At 40.9% G+C, this 11,662-nt stretch overlaps 1 protein-coding gene across 1 annotated transcript in view; it reads left to right on the top strand.

Annotated features, from left to right (window-relative positions):
* The first annotated feature begins 810 nt into the window (after positions 1-810).
* Positions 811-11,662, top strand: part of LOC129160111 (uncharacterized) — a 71,133-nt gene continuing 60,281 nt past the window's right edge. Inside the window, exon 1 of the mRNA XM_070555419.1 lies at positions 811-887. Coding sequence (XP_070411520.1) covers positions 811-887 — 77 coding nt within the window. The remainder of the gene's footprint in view (positions 888-11,662) is intronic.

Raw genomic sequence — 11,662 nt, 5'->3', positions numbered from 1 at the left:
AAACACCTGGGCTTCTTTCAAACCAGCTGTTTGTTGGGCTCTGACATTGTCACCCATTTCCTGGATGCGTCTTTCCATAGTTCTGGCTGATGCAGGTATGTCTTGAATCCTTGCTTTAATAGTATCTTTGTTTGGAAGCCCATCAAATAACATGTTTGAGGTACAGAGAAATGCCTCTTTAATAAAGTTACCATCAGTAAATGGCTTTCCATGTTTAGCAATACAGTGTGCGATACGAAAACTTGCTTCAGTTCCATGATGTTTAGTAGCTGTAAAAACTTTCAGAGTACTTGCTTGCTTCTCATATCTTGACACAGCACGTGCAATTGATTCAGCCTTCTCTTCCTCGTCCTTGAAATCTTTTTGATGTTTCGTCTCAAAATGCCGCTTAACACTGGAGGTACGGCAAACAACACTCTCGAGGCAAAAAGCACACACAGCACGATCTCTTTGCTGCACAAAACCCCAGTCTTCTGTCCAAGTTGTCATAAAAGACCTGGAATTATCTTTTTTTGCTCGCTTAGATGCCATTTTTTACAGGGCTAACTAGCTAGAAACATCCTCCTAACTGTACCGGCAGGTAGATTACCGTCATCAAGAAGCGGCCTGGATGTTGTCTTTTTGCTCTAATTTGGGATTTGGACCGGCGGGCCATCGCGTGGGTGTGGCGTTTTATTACTAATAATAACGCAGTTATTTCCGTCTTTCTGTTTATTTTTAACTTCCAAATATCACAGTGACTGCATCAACAACTGAGATAATCCCGAACAACAAGATAAAAACTAAAAATATCCACCCGAACCTCCTCTTATGCTGTGCCACGTCTTTGTTCCGACACACAAGCACACGCGTTGCCAAGGCAACCAGCCGACAGAGCGCTTCGCCAGGCGGGAAGGCTGAGAGATCACATTTCAACTTTTTAACGCGTTTAGTGTCCAAACAAGAAAACAAAAACAATTAACAGAAAAGTCAGTCCGTTACAACACTTATTTTTCAACACATCTTCTCAGATTAATGCGCTGTGCCATCAGTTAACCCTTTGCGTGCCAACAGTGGCACGAGTGCCCAGGATTGCCGACCCCTGCTATAGGGGTCAAACCATGTCCCAAAGGTCACCGGGCCTGGTGTCACTTTAAAGAAGTAGTCCAGTTACACATTTGTGGGCTTATAACTTGGCTTCTGAATGTCCTAGAGAGATCAGGTTTGTTTTAGTGTACTCCAATCAACAGCCCCTACAACCACAAAAGGGAATGGAGTCATTAGCACTTATGGTTTGTAAATGGCACCCAGAATTATGTTGCACGAAGCACAATTTCACATCATTCTGGGTTCATTTGTGTGAAAACAAGGTCCAATCAGGCTGAAACATTACAAGAAGGTAGAATCTATTGAGTTGTAAGTGATCTGAACGTTTCATGATGATCGCACATTCCTATAGGGGGTCAAACCATGTCCCAAAGGTCACTGGGCCTGGTGTCTTTTTAAAGAAGTAGTCCAGTTACACATTTGAGGGCTTATAACTTGGCTTCTGAATGTCCTAGAGAGATCAGGTTTGTTTTAGTGTACTCCAATAAACAGGCCCTACAACCACAAAAAGGAATGGAGTCATTAGCACTTATGGTTTGTAAATGGCACCCAGAATTATGTTGCACAAAGCACAATTTCACATCATTCTGGATCCATTTGTTTGAAAACAAGGTCCAATCAGGCTGAAACGTTACAAGAAGGTAGAATCTATTGAGTTGTAAGTGATCTGAACGTTTCATGATGATCGCACATTCCTATAGGGGGCCAAACCATGTCCCAAAGGTCACCGGGCCTGGTGTCACTTTAAAGAAGTAGTCCAATTACACCTTTGAGGGCTTATAACTTGGCTTCTGAATGTCCTAGAGAGATCAGGTTTGTTTTAGTGTACTCCAATCAACAGCCCCTACAACCTCCAAAAGGAATGGAGTCATTAGCACTTATGGTTTTTAAATGGCACCCAGAATTATGTTGCACGAAGCACAATTTCACATCATTCTGGGTTCATTTGTGTGAAAACAAGGTCCAATCAGGCTGAAACGTTACAGGAAGGTAGAATCTATTGAGTTGTAAGTGATCTGAACGTTTCATGATGATAGCACTTTCCTACAAGGGTTAAACCATGTCCCAAAGGTCACCAGATCTGGTGTCAATTTAAAGAAGTAGTCCAGTTACACATTTGTGGGCTTATAACTTGGCTTCTGAATGTCCTAGAGAGGTCAGGTTTTTTTTATTGTACTCCAATCAACAGCCCCTACAACCACAAAAAGGAATGGAGTCATTAGCACTTGTGGTTTTTAAATGGCACCCAGAATTATGTTGCACGAAGCACAATTTCACATCATTCTGGGATCATTTGTGTGAAAACAAGGTCCAATCAGGCTGAAACGTTACAGGAAGGTAGAATCTATTGAGTTGTAAGTGATCTGAACGTTTCATGATGATAGCACTTTCCTAAGGGGGTCAAACCATGTCCCAAAGGTCACTGGATCTGGTGTCAATTTAAAGAAGTAGTTCAGTTACACATTTGTGGGCTTATAACTTGGCTTCTGAATGTCCTAGAGAGATCAGGTTTGTTTTAATGTACTCCAACCAACAGCCCCTACAACCACAAAAAGGAATGGAGTCATTAGCACTTATGGTTTGTAAATGGCTCCCAGAATTATGTTGCACGAAGCACAATTTCACATCATTCTGAGTCCATTTGTGTGAAAAAAGGTCCAATCAGGCTGAAACGTTACAAGAAGGTAGAATCTATTGAGTTGTAAGTGATCTGAACGTTTCATGATGATCGCACATTCCTATAGGGGGTCAAACCATGTCCCAAAGGTCACCGGATCTGGTGTCACTTTAAAGAATTAGTCCAATTACACCTTTAAGGGCTTATAACTTGGCTTCTGAACATCTTAGAGAGGTCAGGTTTTATTTTAGAGTACTCCAATTAACTCCCCCCATTACCACTAAAAGGAATGGAGTCATTAGCACTTATGTTTTTTAAATGGCACCCAGAATTATGTTGCACGAAGCACAATTTCACATCATTCTGGGTTCATTTGTGTGAAAACAAGGTCCAATCAGGCAGAAACGTTACAGGAAGGTAGAATCTATTGAGTTGTAAGTGATCTGAACGTTTCATGATGATAGCACTTTCCTACAAGGGTTAAACCATGTCCCAAAGGTCACCAGATCTGGTGTCAATTTAAAGAAGTAGTCCAGTTACACATTTGTGGGCTTATAACTTGGCTTCTGAATGTCCTAGAGAGATCAGGTTTGTTTTAGTATACTCCAATCAACAGCCCCTACAACCACAAAAAGGAATGGAGTCATTAGCACTTATGGTTTGTAAATGGCTCCCAGAATTATGTTGCACGAAGCACAATTTCACATCATTCTGGGTCCATTTGTGTGAAAAAAGGTCCAATCAGGCTGAAACGTTACAAGAAGGTAGAATCTATTGAATTGTAAGTGATCTGAACGTTTCATGATGATCGCACATTCCTATAGGGGGTCAAACCATGTCCCAAAGGTCACCGGATCTGGTGTCACTTTAAAGAAGTAGTCCAATTACACCTTTGAGGGCTTATAACTTGGCTTCTGAATATCCTAGAGAGGTCAGGTTTGTTTTAGAGTACTCCAATTAACAGCCCCCATTACCACTAAAAGGAATGGAGTCATTAGCACTTATGGCTTTTAAATGGCACCCAGAATTATGTTGCACGAAGCACAATTTCACATCATTCTGGGTTCATTTGTGTGAAAACAAGGTCCAATCAGGCTGAAACGTTACAAGAAGGTAGAATCTATTGAGTTGTAAGTGATCTGAACGTTTCATGATGATCGCACATTCCTATAGGGGGTAAAACCATGTCCCAAAGGTCACGGGGCCTGGTGTCACTTAAAAGAAGTAGTCCAGTTACACATTTGTGGGCTTATAACTTGGCTTCTGAATGTCCTAGAGAGATCAGGTTTGTTTTAGTGTACTCCAATCAACAGGCCCTACAACCACAAAAAGGAATGGAGTCATTAGCACTTATGGTTTGTAAATGGCACCCAGAATTATGTTGCACGAAGCACAATTTCACATCATTCTGGGTCCATTTGTGTGAAAACAAGGTCCAATCAGGCTGAAACGTTACAGGAAGGTAGAATCTATTGAGTTGTAAGTGATCTGAACGTTTCATGATGATCGCACATTCCTATAGGGGGTCAAACCATGTCCCAAAGGTCACCGGGCCTGGTGTCACTTTAAAGAAGTAGTCCAATTACACCTTTGAGGGCTTATAACTTGGCTTCTGAATGTCCTAGAGAGATCAGGTTTGTTTTAGTGTACTCCAATCAACAGCCCCTACAACCACAAAAAGGAATGGAGTCATTAGCACTTATGGATTGTAAATGGCACCCAGAATTATGTTGCACGAAGCACAATTTCACATAATTCTGGGTCCATTTGTGTGAAAACAATGTCCAATGAGGCTGAACCGTTACAGGAAGGTAGAATCTATTGAGTTGTAAGTGATCTGAACATTTCATGATGATAGCACTTTCCTAAGGGGGTCAAACCATGTCCCAAAAGTCACCGGATCTGGTGTCAATTTAAAGAAGTAGTCCAGTTACACATTTGTGGGCTTATAACTTGGCTTCTGAACATCTTAGAGAGGTCAGGTTTTATTTTAGAGTACTCCAATTAACTCCCCCCATTACCACTAAAAGGAATGGAGTCATTAGCACTTATGTTTTTTAAATGGCACCCAGAATTATGTTGCACGAAGCACAATTTCACATCATTCTGGGTTCATTTGTGTGAAAACAAGGTCCAATCAGGCAGAAACGTTACAGGAAGGTAGAATCTATTGAGTTGTAAGTGATCTGAACGTTTCATGATGATAGCACTTTCCTACAAGGGTTAAACCATGTCCCAAAGGTCACCAGATCTGGTGTCAATTTAAAGAAGTAGTCCAGTTACACATTTGTGGGCTTATAACTTGGCTTCTGAATGTCCTAGAGAGATCAGGTTTGTTTTAGTATACTCCAATCAACAGCCCCTACAACCACAAAAAGGAATGGAGTCATTAGCACTTATGGTTTGTAAATGGCTCCCAGAATTATGTTGCACGAAGCACAATTTCACATCATTCTGGGTCCATTTGTGTGAAAAAAGGTCCAATCAGGCTGAAACGTTACAAGAAGGTAGAATCTATTGAATTGTAAGTGATCTGAACGTTTCATGATGATCGCACATTCCTATAGGGGGTCAAACCATGTCCCAAAGGTCACCGGATCTGGTGTCACTTTAAAGAAGTAGTCCAATTACACCTTTGAGGGCTTATAACTTGGCTTCTGAATATCCTAGAGAGGTCAGGTTTGTTTTAGAGTACTCCAATTAACAGCCCCCATTACCACTAAAAGGAATGGAGTCATTAGCACTTATGGCTTTTAAATGGCACCCAGAATTATGTTGCACGAAGCACAATTTCACATCATTCTGGGTTCATTTGTGTGAAAACAAGGTCCAATCAGGCTGAAACGTTACAAGAAGGTAGAATCTATTGAGTTGTAAGTGATCTGAACGTTTCATGATGATCGCACATTCCTATAGGGGGTAAAACCATGTCCCAAAGGTCACGGGGCCTGGTGTCACTTAAAAGAAGTAGTCCAGTTACACATTTGTGGGCTTATAACTTGGCTTCTGAATGTCCTAGAGAGATCAGGTTTGTTTTAGTGTACTCCAATCAACAGGCCCTACAACCACAAAAAGGAATGGAGTCATTAGCACTTATGGTTTGTAAATGGCACCCAGAATTATGTTGCACGAAGCACAATTTCACATCATTCTGGGTCCATTTGTGTGAAAACAAGGTCCAATCAGGCTGAAACGTTACAGGAAGGTAGAATCTATTGAGTTGTAAGTGATCTGAACGTTTCATGATGATCGCACATTCCTATAGGGGGTCAAACCATGTCCCAAAGGTCACCGGGCCTGGTGTCACTTTAAAGAAGTAGTCCAATTACACCTTTGAGGGCTTATAACTTGGCTTCTGAATGTCCTAGAGAGATCAGGTTTGTTTTAGTGTACTCCAATCAACAGCCCCTACAACCACAAAAAGGAATGGAGTCATTAGCACTTATGGATTGTAAATGGCACCCAGAATTATGTTGCACGAAGCACAATTTCACATAATTCTGGGTCCATTTGTGTGAAAACAAGGTCCAATCAGGCTGAAACTTTACAAGAAGGTAGAATCTATTGAGTTGTAAGTGATCTGAATGTTTCATGATGATCGCACATTCCTATAAGGTGTCAAACCATGTCCCAAAGGTCACCGGATCTGGTGTCAATTTAAAGAAGTAGTCCAGTTACACATTTGTGGGCTTATAACTTGGCTTCTGAATGTCCTAGAGAGATCAGGTTTGTTTTAGTGTACTCCAATCAAAAGCCCCTAAAACTACAAAAAGGAATGGAGTCATTAGCACTTATGGTTTTTAAATGGCACCCAGAATTATGTTGCACGAAGCACAATTTCACATCTTTCTGGGTTCATTTGTGTGAAAACAAGGTCCATTCAGGCTGAAACGTTACAAGAAGGTAGAATCTATTGAGTTGTAAGTGATCTGAACGTTTCATGATGATCGCACATTCCTATAGGGGGTAAAACCATGTCCCAAAGGTCACGGGGCCTGGTGTCACAAAAAAGAAGTAGTCCAGTTACACATTTGTGGGCTTATAGCTTGGCTTCTGAATATCCTAGAGAGGTCAGGTTTGTTTTAGAGTACTCCAATTAACAGCCTCCATTACCACTAAAAGGAATGGAGTCATTAGCACTTATGGTTTTTAAATGGCACCCAGAATTATGTTGCACGAAGCACAATTTCACATCATTCTGGGTTCATTTGTGTGAAAACAAGGTCCAATCAGGCAGAAACGTTACAGGAAGGTAGAATCTATTGAGTTGTAAGTGATATGAACGTTTCATGATGATAGCACTTTCCTACAAGGGTTAAACCATGTCCCAAAGGTCACCAGATCTGGTGTCAATTTAAAGAAGTAGTCCAGTTACACATTTGTGGGCTTATAACTTGGCTTCTGAATGTCCTAGAGAGATCAGGTTTGTTTTAGTGTACTCCAATCAAAAGCCCCTACAACCACAAAAAGGAATGGAGTCATTAGCACTTATGGTTTGTAAATGGCTCCCAGAATTATGTTGCACGAAGCACAATTTCACATCAATTTGGGTCCATTTGTGTGAAAAAAGGTCCAATCAGGCTGAAACGTTACAAGAAGGTAGAATCTATTGAGTTGTAAGTGATCTGAATGTTTCATGATGATCGCACATTCCTATAGGGGGTCAAACCATGTCCCAAAGGTCACCGGATCTGGTGTCACTTTAAAGAAGTAGTCCAATTTCACCTTTGAGTGCTTATAACTTGGCTTCTGAATATCCTAGAGAGGTCAGGTTTGTTTTAGAGTACTCCAATTAACAGCCCCCATTACCACTAAAAGGAATGGAGTCATTAGCACTTATAGTTTTTAAATGGCACCCAGAATTATGTTGCACGAAGCACAATTTCACATCATTCTGGGTTCATTTGTGTGAAAACAAGGTCCAATCAGGCTGAAACGTTACAGGAAGGTAGAATCTATTGAGTTGTAAGTGATCTGAACGTTTCATGATGATAGCACTTTCCTACGGGGGTCAAACCATGTCCCAAAGGTCACCGGATCTGGTGTCAATTTAAAGAAGTAGTCCAGTTACACATTTGAGGGCTTATAACTTGGCTTCTGAATGTCCTAGAGAGATCAGGTTTGTTTTAGTGTACTCCAATAAACAGGCCCTACAACCAAAAAAAGGAATGGAGTCATTAGCACTTATGGTTTGTAAATGGCACCCAGAATTATGTTGCACAAAGCACAATTTCACATCATTCTGGGTCCATTTGTGTGAAAACAAGGTCCAATCAGGCTGAAACGTTACAAGAAGGTAGAATCTATTGAGTTGTAAGTGATCTGAACGTTTCATGATGATCGCACATTCCTATAGGGGGTAAAACCATGTCCCAAAGGTCACCGGGCCTGGTGTCACTTTAAAGAAGTAGTCCAGTTACACATTTGTGGGCTTATAACTTGGCTTCTGAATGTTCTAGAGAGATCAGGTTTGTTTTAGTGTACTCCAATCAACAGGCCCTACAACCACAAAAAGGAATGGAGTCATTAGCACTTATGGTTTGTAAATGGCACCCAGAATTATGTTGCACGAAGCACAATTTCACATCATTCTGGGTCCATTTGTGTGTAAACAAGGTCCAATCAGGCTGAAACGTTACAAGAAGGTAGAATCTATTGAGTTGTAAGTGATCTGAACGTTTCATGATGATCGCACATTCCTATAGGGGGTCAAACCATGTCCCAAAGGTCACCGGGCCTGGTGTCACTTTAAAGAAGTAGTCCAATTACACCTTTGAGGGCTTATAACTTGGCTTCTGAATGTCCTAGAGAGATCAGGTTTGTTTTAGTGTACTCCAATCAACAGCCCCTACAACCTCCAAAAGGAATGGAGTCATTAGCAATTATGGTTTTTAAATGGCACCCAGAATTATGTTGCACGAAGCACAATTTCACATAATTCTGGGTTCATTTGTGTGAAAACAAGGTCCAATCAGGCTGAAACGTTACAGGAAGGTAGAATCTATTGAGTTGTAAGTGATCTGAACGTTTCATGATGATAGCACTTTCCTACAAGGGTTAAACCATGTCCCAAAGGTCACCAGATCTGGTGTCAATTTAAAGAAGTAGTCCAGTTACACATTTGTGGGCTTATAACTTGGCTTCTGAATGTCCTAGAGAGGTCAGGTTTGCTTTATTGTACTCCAATCAACAGCCCCTACAACCACAAAAAGGAATGGAGTCATTAGCACTTGTGGTTTTTAAATGGCACCCAGAATTATGTTGCACGAAGCACAATTTCACATCATTCTGGGATCATTTGTGTGAAAACAAGGTCCAATCAGGCTGAAACGTTACAGGAAGGTAGAATCTATTGAGTTGTAAGTGATCTGAACGTTTCATGATGATAGCACTTTCCTAAGGGGGTCAAACCATGTCCCAAAGGTCACCGGATCTGGTGTCAATTTAAAGAAGTAGTTCAGTTACACATTTGTGGGCTTATAACTTGGCTTCTGAATGTCCTAGAGAGATCAGGTTTGTTTTAATGTACTCCAACCAACAGCCCCTACAACCACAAAAAGGAATGGAGTCATTAGCACTTATGGTTTGTAAATGGCTCCCAGAATTATGTTGCACAAAGCACAATTTCACATCATTCTGAGTCCATTTGTGTGAAAAAAGGTCCAATCAGGCTGAAACGTTACAAGAAGGTAGAATCTATTGAGTTGTAAGTGATCTGAACGTTTCATGATGATCGCACATTCCTATAGGGGGTCAAACCATGTCCCAAAGGTCACCGGATCTGGTGTCACTTTAAAGAATTAGTCCAATTACACCTTTAAGGGCTTATAACTTGGCTTCTGAACATCTTAGAGAGGTCAGGTTTTATTTTAGAGTACTCCAATTAACTCCCCCCATTACCACTAAAAGGAATGGAGTCATTAGCACTTATGTTTTTTAAATGGCACCCAGAATTATGTTGCACGAAGCACAATTTCACATCATTCTGGGTTCATTTGTGTGAAAACAAGGTCCAATCAGGCTGAAACGTTACAGGAAGGTAGAATCTATTGAGTTGTAAGTGATCTGAACGTTTCATGATGATAGCACTTTCCTACGGGGGTCAAACCATGTCCCAAAGGTCACCGGATCTGGTGTCAATTTAAAGAAGTAGTCCAGTTACACATTTGTGGGCTTATAACTTGGCTTCTGAATGTCCTAGAGAGATCAGGTTTGTTTTAGTATACTCCAATCAACAGCCCCTACAACCACAAAAAGGAATGGAGTCATTAGCACTTATGGTTTTTACATGGCACCCAGAATTATGTTGCACGAAGCACAATTTCACATCATTCTGGGTTCATTTGTGTGAAAACAAGGTCCAATCAGGCAGAAACGTTACAGGAAGGTAGAATCTATTGAGTTGAAAGTGATCTGAACGTTTCATGATGATAGCACTTTCCTACAAGGGTTAAACCATGTCCCAAAGGTCACCAGATCTGGTGTCAATTTAAAGAAGTAGTCCAGTTACACATTTGTGGGCTTATAACTTGGCTTCTGAATGTCCTAGAGAGATCAGGTTTGTTTTAGTATACTCCAATCAACAGCCCCTACAACCACAAAAAGGAATGGAGTCATTAGCACTTATGGTTTTTAAATGGCTCCCAGAATTATGTTGCACGAATCACAATTTCACATCATTCAAGGTCCATTTGTGTGAAAACAAGGTCCAATCAGGCTGAAACGTTACAAGAAGGTAGAATCTATTGAGTTGTAAGTGATCTGAACATTTCAAGATGATCGCACATTCCTATAGGGGGTCAAACCATGTCCCAAAGGTCACCGGTTCTGGTGTCACTTTAAAGAAGTAGTCCAATTACACCTTTGAGGGCTTATAACTTGGCTTCTGAATATCCTAGAGAGGTCAGGTTTGTTTTAGAGTACTCCAATTAACAGCCCCCATTACCACTAAAAGGAATGGAGTCATTAGCACCTATGGTTTTTAAATGGCACCCAGAATTATGTTGCACGAAGCACAATTTCACATCATTCTGGGTTCATTTGTGTGAAAACAAGGTCCAATCAGGCTGAAACGTTACAAGAAGGTAGAATCTATTGAGTTGTAAGTGATCTGAACGTTTCATGATGATCGCCCATTCCTATAGGGGGTAAAACCATGTCCCAAAGGTCACCGGGCCTGGTGTCACTTAAAAGAAGTAGTCCAGTTACACATTTGTGGGCTTATAACTTGGCTTCTGAATATCCTAGAGAGGTCAGGTTTGTTTTAGAGTACTCCAATTAACAGCCCCCATTACCACTAAAAGGAATGGAGTCATTAGCACTTATGGTTTTTAAATGGCACCCAGAATTATGTTGCACGAAGCACAATTTCACATCATTCTGGGTTCATTTGTGTGAAAACAAGGTCCAATCAGGCTGAAACGTTACAGGAAGGTAGAATCTATTGAGTTGTAAGTGATCTGAACGTTTCATGATGATAGCACTTTCCTACGGGGGTCAAACCATGTCCCAAAGGTCACCGGATCTGGTGTCAATTTAAAGAAGTAGTCCAGTTACACATTTGTGGGCTTATAACTTGGCTTCTGAATGTCCTAGAGAGATTAGGTTTGTTTTAGTGTACTCCAATCAACAGGCCCTACAACCACAAAAAGGAATGGAGTCATTAGCACTTATGGTTTGTAAATGGCACCCAGAATTATGTTGCACGAAGCACAATTTCACATCATTCTGGGTCCATTTGTGTGAAAACAAGCTCCAATCATGCTGAAACGTTACAAGAAGGTAGAATCTATTGAGTTGTAAGTGATCTGAACGTTTCATGATGATCGCACATTCCTATAGAGGGTCAAACCATGTCCCAAAGGTCACCGGGCCTGGTGTCACTTTAAAGAAGTAGTCCAATTACACCTTTGAGGGCTTATAACTTGGCTTCTGAATGTCCTAGAGAGATCAGGTTTG

The sequence above is a fragment of the Nothobranchius furzeri genome, chromosome 10, assembly GCF_043380555.1.
Source record: "Nothobranchius furzeri strain GRZ-AD chromosome 10, NfurGRZ-RIMD1, whole genome shotgun sequence".
Lineage (NCBI taxonomy): Eukaryota > Metazoa > Chordata > Actinopteri > Cyprinodontiformes > Nothobranchiidae > Nothobranchius > Nothobranchius furzeri.
The sequence above is the reverse complement of the archived record's forward strand: the minus strand, read 5'-3'. Positions and strand labels throughout refer to the sequence as shown.